At 40.3% G+C, this 19,501-nt stretch overlaps 1 protein-coding gene across 3 annotated transcripts in view; it reads left to right on the forward strand.

The window, feature by feature from the left end:
- Positions 1-19,132, forward strand: part of TSPAN9 (tetraspanin 9) — a 166,204-nt gene extending 147,072 nt beyond the window's left edge. For all 3 annotated transcript variants that reach the window (XM_027897120.1, XM_027897119.1, XM_027897118.1), the window contains 6 exons: positions 12,801-12,992; positions 13,777-13,851; positions 15,813-15,914; positions 16,496-16,627; positions 16,748-16,831; positions 17,804-19,132. In XM_027897120.1, coding sequence (XP_027752921.1) covers positions 12,801-12,992; positions 13,777-13,851; positions 15,813-15,914; positions 16,496-16,627; positions 16,748-16,831; positions 17,804-17,875 — 657 coding nt within the window. In that variant the 3' untranslated portion in view covers positions 17,876-19,132. The remainder of the gene's footprint in view (positions 1-12,800; positions 12,993-13,776; positions 13,852-15,812; positions 15,915-16,495; positions 16,628-16,747; positions 16,832-17,803) is intronic.
- Positions 19,133-19,501: the final 369 nt, after the last annotated feature.

A 19,501-nucleotide genomic window follows, 5' to 3' on the forward strand; every position in this document is an offset into this window, starting at 1 on the left:
ATGAAAATATTGTTAAAATATTCTAGATATAAATTAGAGCACTTCCTTTTTTTCTTGCTTCCACAATAAGTAGTCGTCAGTCTCCTTTCAGACGAGTCAGTGAAAGCTTTTAAAAGATGTTTTCTTGGAGGCAATGCAGGACTCAGTGACAGATTGCAGCGTGCATCTGTATTTGTTAAATGGTCTAGTGCCACTGTCCTGTGTTTGCTTTGGGATAGCAAAAGTATTTGTCCACCTCTTACTGGCTAAATTTTCTTGTGAATTTTCATGTTTCCTATTGTGCCAGCATGAGCCTGTTTTTCATTTCCCTAAGACAGATCTCTGGATGGAAGGGAAAAGCGAGATTCAGTTAACTAATGAATCATTTGCCTACTCTGATGCTTATAACTATTCTGACTGTAGCTCATGGCTGCTCTACTACCCCTTCTTATTTATCCGATCTGGCCCCTTTTTAATAGCAATCCTTGTTAGTATATCTGAAGAGAATTAGGTTCAGCCAGTAGTATTTCCAGCAACCTGCAGGTGAAAGGTTTCACTTGCTTGAGGTTTTTTTACATCTTGGAAAGTAACAAGATAGAGATGATTCAGGCAATGATGGAACACATAAAATATTTTTAATTGAAGACCTCTTGACAGAGTATTTAACAGTAAGTAGGAGGTGTTCTCAATCCACTGGGAGATGTTATTTGCTTGGTAGTACCTTCGAAAGAGAACATATTAATAGAAAGAGGTAGAATAACTTTAAATACTACCAAAGAAATATTAAATCTGCACTGAATTAGTCAATTTTAATACAATTTTTGTCTAGTAGATCTAATAGAGTTATTGATTTATTTTTTCCTAAAGAATGCTGAGCAAAACTGTTTCTTTTATTATCATTGCTATTTCGCTATTTATTTATTATTGCTATTTATTATCATTGCTATTCACAAAATTCTACTTCAATACCAAGAAGAGCAGACACACAGAGGACAAAGAACTTGTTTTCCTGCCTTTATTCCTGTTGTTGTTTGTATTTGAGCATTGGCATGCTTGTTTTTCTGAAAGTTTAAGCAACACAAGGTCACTGGGCACTGGAGGCCGTGCTACTATCTGCCATAAAGTAAGTAAAACTGAAAGTCAGTTTTACTTCTTAGTTATCAGTGGTGCAAGAAGATGTAATGAATAAAGAGGGGACTGAATCACCCAGAGTTTTGTGCTGTTTTAACGTACAAATTGACAAAGAGTAGAATGCGTATAGTCCAACAAGTACAAGGCTTACTTCACACTTATAGTGATGGGTTTACAAATAACTTCTGTAGGTAATTGCTTCTCATTGATTCCTTGCACCTTTTCTCAGAAGCGCCTCCAGCATGTGAAAGAGAAGGGTACAAGTCAGTTTGCAGAATGTAGTTTAAGCCCCTTTTGGGCAGATGGAGAACACTAAGTGTTTGAGATGCAGTGTTCTTAGCTGTAGCTTGTAGTACATCTTCAAGATAGTATCTTAGGTCATGGTAACTACTTTGGGGCTGCACAGGTCCTCACTCCTTTCAGACAGATTTGGGTGAGGGCTGCTGACTGTTGACCCACCACAAGTCCTTTGCACATCAGATTTTTTTTTAAATATTTTTTTTTGTTACTACTGCTTTTATTTGGTATTAAGAGATAGAGCAGAATTAAGCAGCTGTGGTTAAAATAAACAAAGAGGATAAAGTGGCGTCATGAGAATTGGATCAGGAAAAAAGAGACAGATTAACAACATGTGACCAACAGAGGTGCCTAAATTTCATAAAGTTAGCCAGTGGATGCTAAACATTGTAAGAGTTTGTTTGATGGTAGACTGACCAGAATCTGACTATGCTCCTTTTGGGCATAAAGTGTCCATGCATAACTAGCAGGGTCTTCCATCTCAGAAGAAAATACTGCAGATGCATGCCCCTGCATTTGTGCAAATATATGCATTTACCATATAGTTTTAAACATCCATACAGTTCTATTAGGGCTTTAATGTCATTGCCCAAAAATTAGAGCACTGAGGGGACTCAATTGATAGTGTTACATTTGTTTTTCTCTCTACTAACAATTGAATAAAATATGATTTTCTGTCTTGTCTGATACGTTTCTCTTGGGGCTTTTGTATACTGGAATTTGGACTGTGATTTAGGTGTTTGTTACTCTGGAAACTGTTTTGGTAAAACTGTCTCTTCCTGTTGACATCTATGAAAGTATTTGAAAAGTCTCCTTCCAGCTTTCAAAGCTCTGAGTGCTAGTTTTGAATCTGTGAATCAATGGTTTTGAAAAGACGTTTTAATAGTGAGGCAAACCAAAACATTTTTATTAGCCAAATCATGGTTGCTAACATGTAAAAATCTTGTACTTTGTTATGCTTGCACAGGGATTAAGAATTGCAGTAAAATATCCTTCCAATTTTTCCAAGAACTGGAATAACAAAATTCACTTCTCTTTCTGTTCTGTAGGTTTAATGGGGTTAAACAGCAACATGCATTTGCTTTTGCTATCCAATTCAAATATAAATGTTTCTGTGGAACAGTAAATTCAGGAGATCTTTCTGTCCAGCTGGTTTTCAGATTGGATTTTCATCTCAAGTGAAATTAACTTTATGGAAATACATTGGAAAATAAAATAAAAGCATTTTAAAATCATTGCACATTTCCATTTTGTAATTCCTGTTATTACATAGGGGAAAGCCCTAAACTTACATCTCCTGACATCTAGCTTCAAAAAGTTTTGCATTAAAAGACAGCATTGTAATTTGCTGCCTGTTTTCAGTTTGAAGTCTGTAGATAGGGTCATTTGAAGGAATTAAAGGGCGACTGAGTTTAATCCCTAAACTTTGAGTTTCAGGAAGATATCTTTTCAGTTATATGTGTTTAGGAAATGGAGCTTAATGCTCAGAAGTGCTTTGTTAGGCTGATGGATTCTCATTCATTATGATGAATTGCTTAGAGAATTTTTCAGCTCTTATCCCCTTGCTTACTAATGAGAACACGGTTTAATGTGAAGATTATGTATAATGCTTTGTTACTATATTTTAAATGAGCTATTATTGTCAGTCTGTTATCAAGGACAGCATAACTGCACATTCTAATGTATGCATAAGGTTCTGTAGGAACAAGTCCTTTATGGGCTTTATGAATTACATACATAGCCTTCACAAATTACATAGCCTTTATGAATTGTATGTTAAATACCCTTCCAATCAGGTTTCCTCTTTGGAGTGACTGCATAATTCCTTTCTCTGTATTATTCTCTGGATTTTATGTATGTTGTCTTTGACATTTTGAACTCTCTGTGGTCTTTGATGTTTTTCCATCCAGCAGATGAGTAACTGGGGTCCTGCCAGTCCTTCTGATTTCAGGAGTTTCAGTATTTGATCTATAATTTTAAAAATTTTTTTTCTTTTTTTTTTTCTAAGACTGTTTCCAAGTTCTGCCTCCATTATCCTTCCTGCCCTCTGAGTTTAAGTGTCACTTAGATTGTAGTACACATTCTAATCCTCCTTCGTACATCATCTCTGAATCCTTTTCAAATGCTCAGCCTTCCTTCTAGCCAACTGCACTTTGGGCACTGTGTCTTATATACAAAAATATTATAGTGCTGACATTGGCACAATTAAATTTGACCTTTCACAGCTGCAGGCAGAGACAGTTTAGTTGTTTTTTGCTTTTCTGCCTTTGTGCATGCCACTCAAAATAACTGTGAAGTTTTGGAAGAAGAAATACTGCAGTCCAAAGTAATGTCTCATTTGCTTTGATACTTTGCTTCTTTATATCAACTTTTCCCAAAACATCTTACAGAAAGTCTGTATTTTGCAATATAATTCTGTAGGTGTATGTTTCCTTTAAATTAATCCTTTGTTTCCTTTCTATTGCTTCTTTTCCTCACACAATTTATCACCTAGAGTTTCATGAAGAAGATGTTTACTTCCTAATAATTAATAACAATTATTAGCATATCGTGCTGTGCTTGTGTTGGATACAAACTTGAATATTGGAGAGGACTTATTCCTTACCTGTTCAGGAAGACACTGGGTACAGGGGAAAAAAAAGAGGGGGGATGTGTGCATAGTGGAGAATAGAGCTGTACAGTGTGTAGTCAGGTTTTGAATATCTCCACAAGTGTAGGCTCCACAACCTTTCTAAAGTTGAGTTAAGTAACATCAGCAGCTCTCCTCTCGTCCACCAAGCTAGTCACTTCATTGTAGAAGGCTATTGGTTTCCTTAGGCATGATTTCTCCTTTGTAAATTCATGGGACTACGACATATCACCTTCTTGTCCCTCATCTATTTGGAAATGGTTTCCAGGGTTAGTTGGTCCTTTATTTTTCCAAGGGTTGAGGTGAGACTGATTGGCATGTGGTTCCCTAGATCTTCCTTGTTTAAGATAGGAGTGACATTTGTTCTCTTTCAGTCTTTTCAGTATCCTCTCCCAATTGCCATGACATAACAAAAGTAACCAAGAGTGGCCTTGCAGTGACATCAGCTGTCAGATATTCCATCAACATGGAGAAGCACAGACGATAGCTCTTTTCCAAGTTACACTGCCATGCTTTACCCTGCAGTGCTGTTTCGAAGACAACATCTTTGCTGATGTTATTTCAGCTGTGTGGTTTCCATCAGCCCCAACTCCCACTTCCCTTAGAGTTCTGGGGGCCTCCCCAGCTGTGCAGTGAAGTTCAAGCTGGTGTTTGTGGGAAGATGCAGAGGCCTCTTAGTCCCACTCGAAGGACTGGGCTCTTTGCCTGTGACAGGCTTTGCACTGGGGCGCCTTGGTGACCTCCTAGGAGGGGTCTGTAACCCTTGCACATCTTTCAACTTGTCTATGTTCATCATCCTTTTGGTGCCCTTCTACCTTCTTAAAGTCTTACCCCAGCTCAGACTGCTTGTTCTGCAATCTGCTGAAGTGCCTTTTGCTTTTGTTTATATTCAAACTTGAGTTATTCATTCCATTAGCTCTTATTAAAGAATTTGTTTTGTGCATTTTATAACTGTTTTCAGCCAATGACAGAACAGGTGATATTAACAAAATGGCAACTCCCTGCCATAAAAGGGCAATGCCCTGTCAAAACAGTGGCCAAACCAAAGGGATGTTCCCTGTGTAGGTATGTAGGCATACACAGGACTCATAACTCTTTACTGACTCCTTGTCATCCATCCCAAGGCAGAGTGCTGTGCATTTCCACTGCTTTCTCACATAAGGTGCAGTGTCCCCTTGTCTTCCCAGCCTGATCCGCCTAAAGAGCCTGTTTTTATCCATCACAGCACTCCAGTTATGTGAGTTATCCCACTGTCTCTGTTATAGCCCTGTAACTGTGCTCACATGAACGGTTCCTCCTTGTTGTTCACTGTGTTTTATGTGCTGGTGTGCAGCCATTGGAGAGAGATGAGTGTGCTGATTCCCCAGCATGGGCAAGAGAGCTCTCCCCATAAGGTTTCCAAAGGTAGTAGTTTTTATGTGTTCATTAGAAATGACATGGTTGTTGAATTTTTCACAAATGAGAAAGAACACGGTAGCTGAGGAAATTATAAAATCACAGAAATGTTCCTTGACAGGAATTTCTGCAAGTCATACCAAGTGGTACTGTTGCTAGTGCTAGGTCAGGTCAACCATGATTGATTCCAGCAAAGCATTGCAAACCTCTGTGACTGGAGATTTTGACACCTCCTTGGTTACTTCCAGTGCTGTACTAATTTCTCAATGACAATTTCTCCTAATGTGCAACATGAAGTATCCAAGTTGCCCTTCAACTAAATAAAGAGGTTAAGCTGTCCTTGACAAACCAAGCAAACCCGGCTATTACAACTTCGTTTTACAAAACATGTCCCTTATTGAAAACTCCTGTGTGACTGGGGAAGAGCATCCAAGCCAAAGCTTAAGGCTTCTGCCTGCAAATTTACACATTCCGAAACCACAGACTGGTAAAAGTGTCCAAATTTAATGCTCCTCGGGGTGGCTCTCCCTCTGCTAGCCCCACAAAAGATCACAGTCTCGGATAACCTCATTTCAGTTTTTCAGGACCATCCTGCTGGGGGAATGACTCTAAGAGGATAACTGCTTTCTCTGGCAGATGAATTAAGGACATTCAGCATTTGCACAGATTCCAGTTCTTTAGCTTCTATTACTCACAGGCTGTCCTTACAGGTGTTACAGCACTAGACTCAAAGAAGAAATAAAAATTATTCCCTTATCTTCCATCAGTGTCCAGTTCTAGGAATCTAGTAGAGGAGTGTAAATTTGATATTTTGTTATGACAGTAGCACTTAGTAGGTATTTTTAAGTATATTAATCTACTTCGGTACTCCATTCTCATTTCCTAGTTTATGACTGAAGAACTTCTCAGATTTTGATGTTCTTGCTATATTTTGGATCATGTGTAGAAGATGATCTTGCTTTGCAAGAAACCTCTGAGATTGTCAGCTGTTAAGCCCCAGTTTTGATTAATCCTGTGGATTATCTAGGCGGTGTGGGAAAATTTATCTGGTCTTACCTGAAAATCTCCTTTAAGCACCAGCCCTTTCCAGAGATGGATTAACCACCCAAATCCAGAGATGGCAATTGGCATCCGAAAACTTAATTTGCAGACAGCATATCTCTCGTTTGGAATGGATTTTGAAGTGGTAGAAACCATGTAGTTCCCATCTCTGCCTCCTCCCAGAACAGTTATTCTGATCTGTAACTCAGAGGAGGATACAGCAAAAGCAAAAGGTGAGCACCTCTGCCTGATGGGAAATGGATGGAATGACTCTTCTGCTGAGCTTTGAGTCCTCTTTCCCTTTTAAGTCACCCTCACACACCCCCTTTGATTAACATTCTGCTCTCAACAGAGCAGTTAATGCATTGTGATAGTTGGAAAAATCCTGTTAATTCTGATGACAATGTGTCCTGGACAACCAAGTTAGTATCTTCCAAAACTGGGGTTAGTTAATGTGCATTGAAACAAGACCAGGGACCGCTATGTCTTTTGAGACAGGATGGGGTTTTTTTGAATGGTATCTCTTACTGGTTTGAATCTCTATACCAGGCTGCTTCCAAATGAAGCACCAGGTCCCAAATGGACAGAAGATGTGAACTCTTCCTCCTGATCTGAAGAGTCTTTGAATCAGGTTTTCAGCTGCTAAAGAAGATGATGACCATCTTTATGTTTCATAGAAGTTTTCTTTAAAAATTCCTGCATGGTGTGAAAGAACAGCCTTTCAAACTGTTTTCCAAGATGTGCTGCTTCTTGATTTCATAGGAAACCTGTGAGGTCATTAAGATACCATAAATGAAGGAGAGGGGAAACTATTAAAAAAAATTCAAACCAAAACCCAGGATCAGAGTGAGAAGACTTTGCTGCTTCATTAGGGCCATTGCCTTTGTTATCTCATCTGCACATTGGCTGGTCCAAGAGTCAGTTGGAGAAAAGGTAGAAAATCTTTCTATCTTGAAAAGAAGAGCTAAGATAGGTAACTTTTATCTTGTAAAACTTACCAAACAGAAGGAAAATATTACTGGCAGCTTTTCCAAAGTGTTGCTGACGCCAGCAGAAGGGAGGGTTTTAAGAGCCACCTGGACACTGAAAAACTTTTCTGTGCTAGGCTTTGGTGGAGCATTGTGCTTGTCCATGTGGCTTTTTTATTCTTGTCCTTTTGCTGCAGGTCATCTTTCTGTTAAATTTTGTTTAAATAAAGGACTGTCAAAGCCTAATTCTGAGTGTCTTTCTGTCACTGCAGTTGTCCTGAAATCAATTCCCAGCACTGACACTTGTTTTTTCAGTCATGCTGTTAGTATTTCCTAGTAAAAAACCTCCTGTGCTTATTGCCACTTTATGGGGCCATATTTAAGCCGTTCTGTGTATTTTTCATTGTATCATTTTTGCTTCAGGCAAGATTGCCTGTTTTAACTCAACACAGTAAGGTGGGGAGCTTTCTGTTCTCTGTAACTGGGCCACAGACAGCCCAGGGCATGTTATTCAAAGTGGAGTACAGAGAGACTTGCTTCTTCTTTGTCCCTAGTGATTGTCTCTCAGTGTTTGGTTTCTAAATGTCTCTGTTCTATTCCAAGTGCATTAAGAGCTCTCCTGGTGTTTAACCAGCACTAGGAAGTCTGATGTCAAGAATAAATCTTCCCTTCACTCTTTCTCCCTCACACATAGTTGTGCAGCTTTTCCATCACTCACTTTGTGCATGGCATGGAATGATGGCAAGTCAACAAGAATATGGCCTCATCCCTTTTCCTGATGCTGTTCAATAACTTCAAGAGCAAGTCTATAAAAATAATTCTATTAATAAACCTTGCCAGAATGACATTTCCTACCCCTTCTTTACCCTACCTTGTTTGCTGCTTGGTACTTTTGCTGGATTCTGCATTCATTATCTTACTCTGAGAAGCAGGAAATATCATTTTTTATGTATATGCTAAGAAACTACAAATGCTATTACCAATACATAAAATCATCTAGCCCTTGCTGACAACTGTGCCCACAATGCTTGATTCTTGTAATCACCTATGGCATGATTTATCAATTTACTTCTAAGTTATGTGAAGCAAAATATACTAAAAATGCTTGCTAATAGTCTCCTTGTTCCTATGATTGAAAAAGACTGAAGAGACAGGCTGTTTGGTTTTCATACTGACCTCTGAAGTTGTGAATATTTCATTCACATCCTGTCTCGTAATACCTCCCAGGCTAGATAATCCTGTGCACAATCTCCTTCTGTACAATATGTCAGCCTTGGCATACCTCTGACCATCTGTGTTGCCCTTTCCTAGGTCTTATAAACTCTTCCTATGTCTTCTTTTTGTTAAGGCAACTAAACCTGGATATGGTTCTGTATTGTGAAAGTTTGTATTGTATTAGTTCATGCAATGCTCAGAAATGTAGAATAAAATAAAAGAGCCCCTTTCCCGCTCTGCTGATAGCATTTGTCAGGGAAAGACTTGTTTTGGGGGTTCTCTCTCTGTGTTTGTCTGGACTTCTCATTTCTCTTGAAGCATTTGAGATTCTTACTGTTTCCTAGAATTTGGTAATTTTTCTGGGCGCAATGATGGTGATGGATAGATGCTGAGGTACTGAAAAGAATTCAGACTTTGATCAGTGAAACAGCAAAGTGTGGAAGAACCTGTGAGGAAAGTTAGTGTTCCTTTTGTTTGCTTTTAAGCTCAAAATATATGTACCATAGCTTGGCTAAATTACTCCGTAAGTAAAAGTGACTGACTTTATGATAGTGTTCTGTGGTGACATAAACACCAGGGGAAGGAGAGATTTGAGGGTTGCCTGGAGGATGATGATTTCTAATCATGCGAGGGAAACAAGCCAACATCTTTTGAGAAGAAAAATCCAGTGAAATTTATTATGCTGTTGAACCATTTCTCTAGGGAAGGAATGTCAGTGCCATCACTCTCACACAATTAAATACCAAGCAGCATATATTATTTCATTATATGGTGAAAAAGGAATTAATAAGATGACTTGATATATTTTTTCTCCTTTCACTCTCCAGGATTCAGTTGTTCCAAACAGAAAGAGGTGGATCCTGTGAGAATAAATGGCTGTCAGAACATTTTTTACAGTGTTCATGTAGTATAAAAAATGGGAATGGTATAGAATAAACTGTCAGGGAAAGGTATTTTATTGCTAGAATGCTAGCTAGCTTTGGTTGGTATGGTGCATGCAATTAAGTTCCATGTCAGTGGCATTATTTGGATTTTTTCAAAAAGCACGAGTGAAAAAAGCATTTGTCATGGGACCTGAGGTTTAAAGCATAAATTTTAGCATCAACAGTACTGCTACTCAGTAGAAAGACAGAGAAAAACAGAGAAGAAAGCACAAAAATCGAGGAGCTGTGGAGAGAAGAAATACTCAATTTGTCTTAAACTCCTAGAGCTATTTGGTATGGAATGCCCCCTTGTGGAAGTTTTTAGGATGCCACATCTTTTATTAAATCTCTTGCAAGTCTTCCTGACTTTTTACTCTCTTCAGTCATTGTAGATAATCCTGCTTATATATATCAGCCTTGGTCTTTAATAGCCCCTTCATCACCTGATTTTTTATGTAATCTGAACTTTCAGCGTAAGGGTGGAGAAATCTTACTTTGAGAGGTAAAAAGTCTGTGAAAAGGAGAATTTAGCTTGGAAATCAGGCATGGTAAGAACGTGATCAGTGCAGGTACTGCAGTGTAGTTGTAGTACTGCACCAAATAAGTGTTTTCACAAAGCTCTGGATGATACTGTAATCACACTATGCAATTTGGCATGCTATCCAATCACTACAGAACCTGGAAAGGAAAGTTGTCTTCAGTGGGACATTAGAATTGCAGGAAAAAATGGCAAACGTCGATATGTCTGCAGCCTCAGCTGATGTAGCAATTCATTTTGCGCTGTAAAGGACTCTCCTCCCAGCATGTTCATATGCCTTGCATTCAAGTTGCATCCCCGTAGTGATCTGCCTAGGGACAGCACCAAACCTTTGTTGCAAACATTTCACATTAAGTATCAAAGACTTCATCTCAATAAGGCACTGTGGAAAGGTGAAGTTGCAGGTGACCAGTCTTCTGCCAAAAAGCAAAGTATTTTGCTCCTGAGTTTATCAAAATGCTGATGTGGAGATATGATCTGCCCTGTATGGAAGTGTATATAGAAGGTGTCTTGAACTGAAGGCCTGTCAAAAGGACAGAAGCCTTCTGTCTGTTTTTCTGCCCTGCAGCTTTGATTCTCCTTCTGCTCCTGGTCCTTCTCTTTAGTCTTCATGTCCACCCCATGGAGCACCAGTAGGCCCATCACTTTTCTGATTTCCTATACTTGAAGGTAGCTCTCCCCTCATCTAAGCAATTAGCTGCTTCTGACTTTGTCTTATTAAACATAAACGTGAGCCTTGAAATTTCCTAGCTACCCTTATCTTCTAGACTCAATCTCAGTCAAGACTGTACTGCAGAATTTTTTCAGATGTAAAGAGATGCTGGTAAGGGTTCTTTCTACTGTCTCTTTTACTACTATCTCATAATTGGCATTGGATCCCGAGGTGTGACTCTTCATGGGCTGATCTTTCTATTCATCAACATATTTGTCCTTTACTAGCCCTTCCTCTGTAAGCCTTTTGTCCTGATCTTGCTCTTACCACCACCTTGTTTCTCTGCAATGATCTATTGCTTTTCTCCTCATGATTCCAGAATTCACGACACTGTTTCAAAACACTTCAGCTAGGGCTGTGATTTCTGAGCCTAATAGAGTCTGAAAGTCCAAGGAATGCATTTGTGAGTGGCCTTTAAAATTTGGATTCAGGTTCTGATGGAAAGTTACACTTAACATTTTTGGACTTTGGTAGAAACTTCTTTGGAAACATTTCAAGTCTCAGCCATGGTGTATTATGAAGTCATTGATTGAAGTGCCATCAGCTAATGGCAATGGCAGCCTTGGAAACTTAGAAGTGCCATTTAATATCTCAAATGAATGTTGTGAATTGAGAGCTGCTTCTGACCTCCTGAACCTTTAAGGTCTCAGCCCAAGCAACTGCCTGCAGTTCTCATCTAATGGTGAAAACAGCTGAGCCACACAGTGGATTCCTGAGTGGGCTTGAGGCACCAAAACTGCAGCAGTTCAAGGACAGAGTAGATGAAATTTAAAGCAGGAGCAATAGGGTGGCTGGTTCCATGAACTGCAGGGAGTTTAAACCTGTAGCGTTGTTTATTGGGTCCTGCAGCAGCATGTGATCAGGAGGCTTCTGTTTCACATCCCCCCTCAGCTTTTTACTACTCTAATTCACGTTGACCTTGCTGATATACATGAAAGGCAGTGAGAAATCAATTCAAAACTATTAACTGGAGAGGACAGATTTGAGGGAAGAGATGAAAGTCCTGTAGCCCTCCCCTGCGATATGTGCGTGTGTGTGTTTTGTGCCAGTCTTTTCACAGGATAGTCGGTGTTTAACTTTTGTCTGCACACACTCATGTTACAGCTGTATCCAGGTCTATGATAAGAAACAGATGTTGACATTTATCTTCACCCAGTGATGCAAAGCTCCCCAACTCACTCTGGAGAGTTACTGTGTGTTGCGTTTCAAAAGCAGAGGTGCTTCCCAGTCTCCTTACAAGAACGCTGAAAATTTCCTCTGTGTTATTCAATGCATGTTCTTCTGAGCTTTAGACACTGAGTTTTCCTCCAGATTGCTAAACTAAAGCTTAGGTTCAAAGGGATGTGGAAATTACCACCATTGCAATATAGTTACTCTCCATCTCTCATTCTCTTTTTCTGCCTTCACAACCCTATATTTTTATGCTTGGTACATTGGGATATAATTTTATGTTTTATTAGCAGCTATGCATTTCCTTCAGGTTCTCTCACTGATGGAGAGTAGCAGAAGTTTACCTTTCTGTAGATAATGAACACAGAAATCTGATTTTTGTGACACTGAACACAGGCAAACAAACTAAAGCTATGAAAACTCATACTAAAACCCAATATGGCTACTGGGACTGGGAATTTTATGATAAATATTTATTGAAATGATGTTATTGATTAAAATTGCATTGGGTTTTGCTGTTGGGAGATCAATGAATAGCCCTAGTTTCATGTGCTAAGTCTTTAAAAAGAGAATTCTGCCATCCAGTGGCTTTTAAATAGAATTATAAGTATAGATGACATGACCAAGTCTAAGTAAGAACATTTAATTTCACTTTGTTTCTGCACCAAGCCAGTGAAAGCATTTCTGCAGAACACTTGCTGAGAATTTACCTGTGAAATTCTTTCTTTTCAGAGTTGCTGCGAAAGGAGACAGTGACATTCTTTAAAATGGTTACACCTTTCTTTTGTTTATCTCGTTGCAGTTATGTGGCTGTGGTCTGCTGGGTGTGGGCATCTGGCTGTCGGTGTCGCAAGGAAACTTCGCCACATTTTCTCCTAGCTTTCCATCACTTTCAGCTGCCAACCTAGTCATTGCCATTGGCACAGTGATCATGGTGACCGGCTTTCTGGGCTGTCTAGGTGCTATCAAGGAAAACAAGTGCCTCCTGTTGAGCGTAAGACATCAATACTCCTTTTCACTAAGACAATGACTGTTGCTTTGTTGTTATTGTATTTGAATGACCAGTGCAAAAATAGCCTTGTGGCTCACTGTAATATTGCCCTTGGCTTTCAGTCTTCCGTATGCTTGCAGTATGACATCCCACAGCTTTGATCACAGTGATATCAATGGTGTATTAGCAAATGTATCCTTGTTACTATGTGCCCTAATGTATTAGATAGCATAGAAAATTACTATCAGTTACCTCTAGTTAAGCAGGAACTGTAGGATCAACCCAGAGAGCCCTTCTGGAAATGTCTCTTAGAAGGATGGTCTGAAAAAATTATAAACACAGAGGGGCTCAAAGCCTCTCATTGCTGTTTTCTACACTGCCCTTATCTAAGGGCAGAGGATAGTGGAAACCATCTGACCCAAACTTAAGAAGTCAAGGTCTCTGCCAGACCTTATCAATTTAAAAAAAAAAAGAAAAAGTCTGATCCTCACCTGTCTTTGTTCAGCACTGAAGCTCAGAGGTTTGTATCCCCTCTCAGAACACACAGTGTGGATCACTCCTCTTGCATGAACCCAGGAGAGCTCATCATGCTTCTCCCCACCCCAAGGAGAGAGGTAGTGTGGCAGAAGGTGACAGGAGGGCTTTCGAAGCAGACAGGTTCCCATTCAGTCACAGCTTATGAATTCAGATGCTGTGACATTCGGGAGCATGTTTTCATAGTTTCTAGAAGCCCCATGTTTGCTCTCTGGTTGGCAAGTGTGTATACACTGTTTTTTCTTTGTTCCAGTTTTTCATCGTTTTGCTGATAATTCTTCTGGCAGAGCTGATATTACTCATTTTGTTCTTTGTTTATATGGACAAGGTAAGCAAATATACCACATAGATTAATTATCTGTACTAGCATGTAAACCAGGTTCAGTTTGGTTTTGTTTGATAAAAGTATGGGGATTGTCCTTGATCTTCACTTTGGTGAAGGTTTCACTTTAAATCTTGGCTGTTTTCTGTGAGCTGCTTCTGAAGGTGGGGGAGGAGGTGATGAGGAGAGCAAGCAGAAGAGAAATCGCTGACATAAAATTGTGTTCCAGGACCTCCCTTTTAGTCTTCTTTTAAAATCTTAGCCTTTTGATAGCCGTTTGATGTCTGCAAGAAGCTGATCATCTTGTGGATCTGAGTTGTGGGAGGTCCTAGTTAAAACCTGCTTAGCCTATTAGGGCCAACCCTTGGAACAGGACTGGAGGAGAGAGGGATGGGATATTCACAGGTTATTCCAGATCCCACCAGTTGTCTTAATTGACTGGGCAGCCCCAGAGAGTTTGGCAAGGGTGCAAAATGGATCAGGAGACAGGCTCTCATAAAGCTCATCTGTAGGAAACTGCTATCTCATAGAGACCAAGTGAAGTAGGCACAATTGGCTGGCCCATTGGATATGTGAGACTGGAAAAGTGCCTGAGGAACTGGAGAACTCTGCTAAACACAGGGCAGAACCTTGCAGTATGAGCATGTCCAGACTTATTTTAAAACAGCTCCTCCTATGAGACCTTTATCTCTTCTCAGGTTGTCATTATTTCAGGAAGGACATTGAGGTGCTAGAGCAGGTCCAGAGAAGAGCAACGAGGCTGGTGAAGGGACTCGAACACAAGTCCTATGAGGAGAGGCTGAGGGAGCTGGGGTTGTTTAGTCTGGAGAAGAGGAGGCTCAGGGGTGACCTCATCACTGTCTACAACTCCCTGAGAGGAGGTTGTAGCCAGGTGGGGGTTGGTCTCTTCTCCCAGGCAATCAGCAATAGGACAAGAGGGCATGGTCTTAAGCTCTGCCAGGGGAGGTTTAGGTTGGATATTAGAAAGAAATTCTTTCCAGAGAGAGTGATCAGACACTGGCACCACCACTGCCCAGGGAGGTGGTGGATTCACTGTCCCTGGAGGTTTTTAAGACGAGTCTGGATGTGGCACTGAGTGCCATGATCTAGTAATCACAGTGGGGTTGGAACAAGGGTTGGACTTGATGATCTCAGAAGTCTCTTCCAACCCAGTTAATTCTATGATTCTATAATTATAGTGCCTGCTACTTCAGGGAGCTGAGGTGAACTTCTGATTTTGACAGAGATGTCAAAGAGGGATGAAAGAGATCTTATAATATAGTTGACCTTTATGCCAGGACCATAATCCTTTCTCTGCTGCCAGCTCACTAGTGTCAGAGGCAAGGTGCCTGCTTACCTGCATCTGGGACTCTGAGCTCAGACTGAAATTTATACAAGAAATGAGACATCTCAGATCTCTTGTTAAGCATTCCAACTTTATCCTCTAAGAAAAGAAGAGCACAGTTAAAAGCCATAAATCCTTAAAGTCTGTTTCCACAAGGAGAACAACAATAATGTCTTTTTTCAACTGAACTCATGCAAAGATAACTCTGTTAGGGTTGGAAGTCCAGAACTCTGGCCTTAAAGTAGGCCATAGGTTACAGGCAGTAGAGGCTGCTGTGGGGTATTGACAAGAGCCGTCTCTGGCAAGGTTACAGTAAACTCAGCAGATTTATGCTGTTAATGTTCAATTAGTTTGAATCAGATGATGACTATACAGGATGAGCTCTTGGCAGAGGTCTCCTATCTCAAGAGAATTTATCCAGTATTTTGCAATCTTAGGGAGAGACTAGGCCTTTGGCAGTTGCTTAAAGGTCCCACTGACTTGTGAGAGTCTTGAAGCTTTTCTACCTACATTAAGTTTGTGGTGAAAGAAGTTAAGAGACAGATGTTCTATATGTGTGTCTATACCATTTGGTCCTTTCCTCTGAACAGCTTTGACTTTCTCTATCTTTTACATGGTGCAGGTCAGTGAGAGTGCAAAGAAGGATTTGAAGGAAGGTATGAAGCTATACAATTCAGAAAATAATGTTGGACTGAAAAATGCCTGGAATATCATTCAAGCAGAGGTAATATATTTTCTCAATATAAAAAAAAAATAGTGATTTGTTCATGAAACCTACTGCAGTCTGTTAAGTGTGGCATCCATGGATGTCTAATGCAGGTTTTGGTTTCTGATTTTGCACTTCAGAATATCCAGGGAGAACTGTGAAACCAGGATCAAAGGGTACTCTGTAAGGTGAAAGATGCTCACCTGTCTGAGATTCTCTTTGCCTGTCACAGATGATCTGAAGCAGCAGAGAGGCAACAAAACCTGCATAGGTGGAACTGAAGACTTTTTGGCAGACTTTTGCTGTTAGCAGTTGAGGGCAGATTACCTTATGTTTTGGTGTTTGGGCTCATGTCTCTGTGACAAGAAGACCAATATACCTTGGACGTGGAACCATTTATTTTTCTTGATTTTGTTTTTTCTTCGTGTTTTTAAGTATTTGCTTTTAGAGGTCAGCAACCACAGAACACTTTAAAACTACTGAAGTGTTGTGACAACCCTTTGGAAAATACAGAGTGGTTTAGTGGAAGTACAAATTTGTGGTTGTGTGTGATTCACAAATTGTCCCAGTTAATTTATGAATTCTTTACTTTTGCACAGATGAAATGCTGTGGTGTGAATGACTTTACAGATTGGTACCCAGTCCTGGGAGAAAATGTTGTTCCAGACCGATGTTGTACAGAAAACTCCCAAGACTGTGGAAGGAACTCCACTGAATTAGTCTGGAAAACGGTAAGGCTCACTTTGCCCAGGTCAAGTCTTAGGTAGGGGTGGGAAGGAACAAAATGGAGGGAATGTGCATGAAATAAAATGTGACCTTGGGGTTTCAATTTTCATTTTTCATCATTTCAGGGATGTTATGAGAGAGTTATGACCTGGTTTGATGAGAATAAGCATGTCCTTGGTTCGATTGGGATGTGCATCCTCATAATGCAGGTAATACTGGTATGATGTTTGTCAACATGGCTTTGATTTGCTGTCAGCATTCTTGATTCTGCTGTGTGAAAAGTGATGCTCAACTGCTTTGAGTTGGAATATTATTTCAATAATGTCAGATTTGTTTTATGAGTTCATATAAGGCCATCTGCTCAGAAAGGAAGCATGTCAGCAGTGAGTCCTGCAAAGACTGGACTTCTTTGCAGTGGGGTTTTGCTTATCTATGTTTTGACTTCAGAGTGCCTCTTTGGAGTTCACATATTTAGCCATTTGTTATGCTGTCCCTTAGGGAACTGGTTGTTTTTTAATTTTGGAAGCAAGTTCCAGAAACTTCCAAAATGAATCAAGTCATAGCCACTCAACTGAGTAGGTTAACATGTTTTAAAAAAGAAATGCAGAAGTATGGTAATAATCTGTTAAGGTTTTGGGGTTCCTGTTCCAGGGATGTGGTCATGGCACTAAGCTGACCAGAGTTCAAGAAGCCTTTGGACAATGTTCTCAGGCACATGGTGTGATTTTTGAGGTTGTCCTGTGCAGGGCCAGGAGCTGGACTCGATGATCCTTGTGGGTCCCTTCTAACTCACAATGTTCTATGATTCTATGACTGCTATACTTTTGGGAGATGATACCTGGCTCTGATAGTTTCAGTCACAGTTACCTGGCTAAACAAGCACAAGTTGTTGGGTCAAAGGGAAGAGTGATTTGTACGTATAGATTCTGAAAAATTGTTGCGCATATGACAAAGAGCCCTGAGACCTTTTTGTCTCCATCTGTGCTCTGACAGATACAACCCTGGACATCACTACGTGCCTGAACAACATACATTCAAGTTTACTTCTCGGTGTTGAAGCTTGGGAAATATGGCTAGAGTAGAATGACTGTTAGAACTACAGCTGGGCCATGAACACAGGTCAGCAGTGCAGTCTTGGAAGCCTTCCTATATTAAAGCCCTTATTGTTTGTTTTCCTTCAGATTCTTGGCATGGCCTTCTCCATGACACTCTTCCAGCAGATTCACAGGACTGGCAAAAAATATGATGCCTAAAGCCTCTGAAACATTATCACATCAACCCTTCTGTCTCATCATAAAAATGAACACAAGGAATGACCACAAGGAGCATCACACTTAGCCCTGCTGAGGGAATCCGTCCCATTGACTGATCCACTTTGTTGTTACTTGTCCAGTTATTATCACAACTTATTTGACTCTTTTTTTTTTTTTCTGTTTCACATTTGCCATTTATTTGCCAAAGAGGGGGAAACCCCCCCAAACAAATGGATTTTCTACACGAAATCATAGATCTGCTCTAAGAATGTTTCTTAACTTAAGAAAATGTTTTGCTCTACTAATCCATGCTATATGTGCAAAAATTACATGTGTTCAACTTCAAGTGAGAATTCTTCAAAGTCTTCCATTAAGTTTTCAACCCTTATATCCAATTTACTGGAAGACTCAGAAAAGCCACTCTGACTGAGAGTCCTAGGAATTGGAGCTGCTTTGCTTTGCAGCTTCTTGTACCTTATGGTGTATACTTTTTTATTATAATAATGATGATGATGATTATTATTATGATGGATATAGCTTAGAATTTAGTTGCCTGACTTATAACTTCTTACTGTTTTTGGTTTTACACATTTATTGTACATTAATTTCGGAACCACTGTGCGATCTCCAGAGGACATGTTTTTCAAAGTTGATGGTGCGGGCAAAGACACAACTTTTCTCAAGTCCATGGGGAGGCATTGTCTACCTTTATCAGGGCCTCGATGCCCTTACTGTAACAAAGGTGTCACTTTAAAATCAGAGATTCTTTCCTCAGATGGAATGCAAAGCCTTCCCACTGGACCAGATGATGAGCTTCCTACTCCTGTGAGGCAAAGTTTCAATGCCTTTACTCACCCAAAGCAGTGCCTGGCTGCTTTGATGTCATGCTACTCTGAAAGCTTAAAGCACTGACTAAGCAAGTTACTGTTAGCGCAAAGGAGAGAGATTGCAGTCTGACCTGCTGGCAGCAGACTTCACAGATTGTGTCGTCTGCTTCAAAAAAGTTTGCCCAAGGCATGGCGTGCTGCTGGATGTGAAGGAAGGGAAGGGCAATTTGATGGCAACACTGTCATGCCATGCTCTTCATTGTAGGGGTTTCCTCAAGCCAAAGACAGCTCTCTCCCTGAGGTAGAAAAGGTGGTTTGATTAAAGGTGACCAGATGGTGCAGGAAAGGGGTAATTTCCAAAACAGCACTCAGAGATGGATTGTGTTGTCACACCTTCAGTACAGATTGATTCTTGCTGATGGATTGCCAAGTCATCATAGAATCAGCTGGGTTGGAAAGGACCTCTGAGATCATCAAGTCCAATCCTTGATCCAACACTGCCATGGTTACTAGACCATGGCACTCAGTGCCACATCCAGTCTCATCTTAAAAACCTACAGGGACAGAGAATCCACCTCCCTGGGCAGGCCATTCCTATGCCTGAATACCCTCTCTGTAAAGAATTTCTTTCTAATATCCAACCTAAACCTCCCCTGGCAGAGCTTAAGACCATGCCCTCTTGTCTTACTGATAGTTGCCTGGGAGAAGAGACAGACCCCCACCTGGCTACAACCTCCTTTTGGGTAGTTGTAGAGAGTGATGAGGTCTCCCCTGAGCCTCCTCCAGGAAAAACAACCCC

This window comes from Empidonax traillii, unplaced genomic scaffold (genome assembly GCF_003031625.1).
Source record: "Empidonax traillii isolate 1590-97213 ecotype Southwest subspecies unplaced genomic scaffold, ASM303162v1 scaffold531:size451153, whole genome shotgun sequence".
Lineage (NCBI taxonomy): Eukaryota > Metazoa > Chordata > Aves > Passeriformes > Tyrannidae > Empidonax > Empidonax traillii.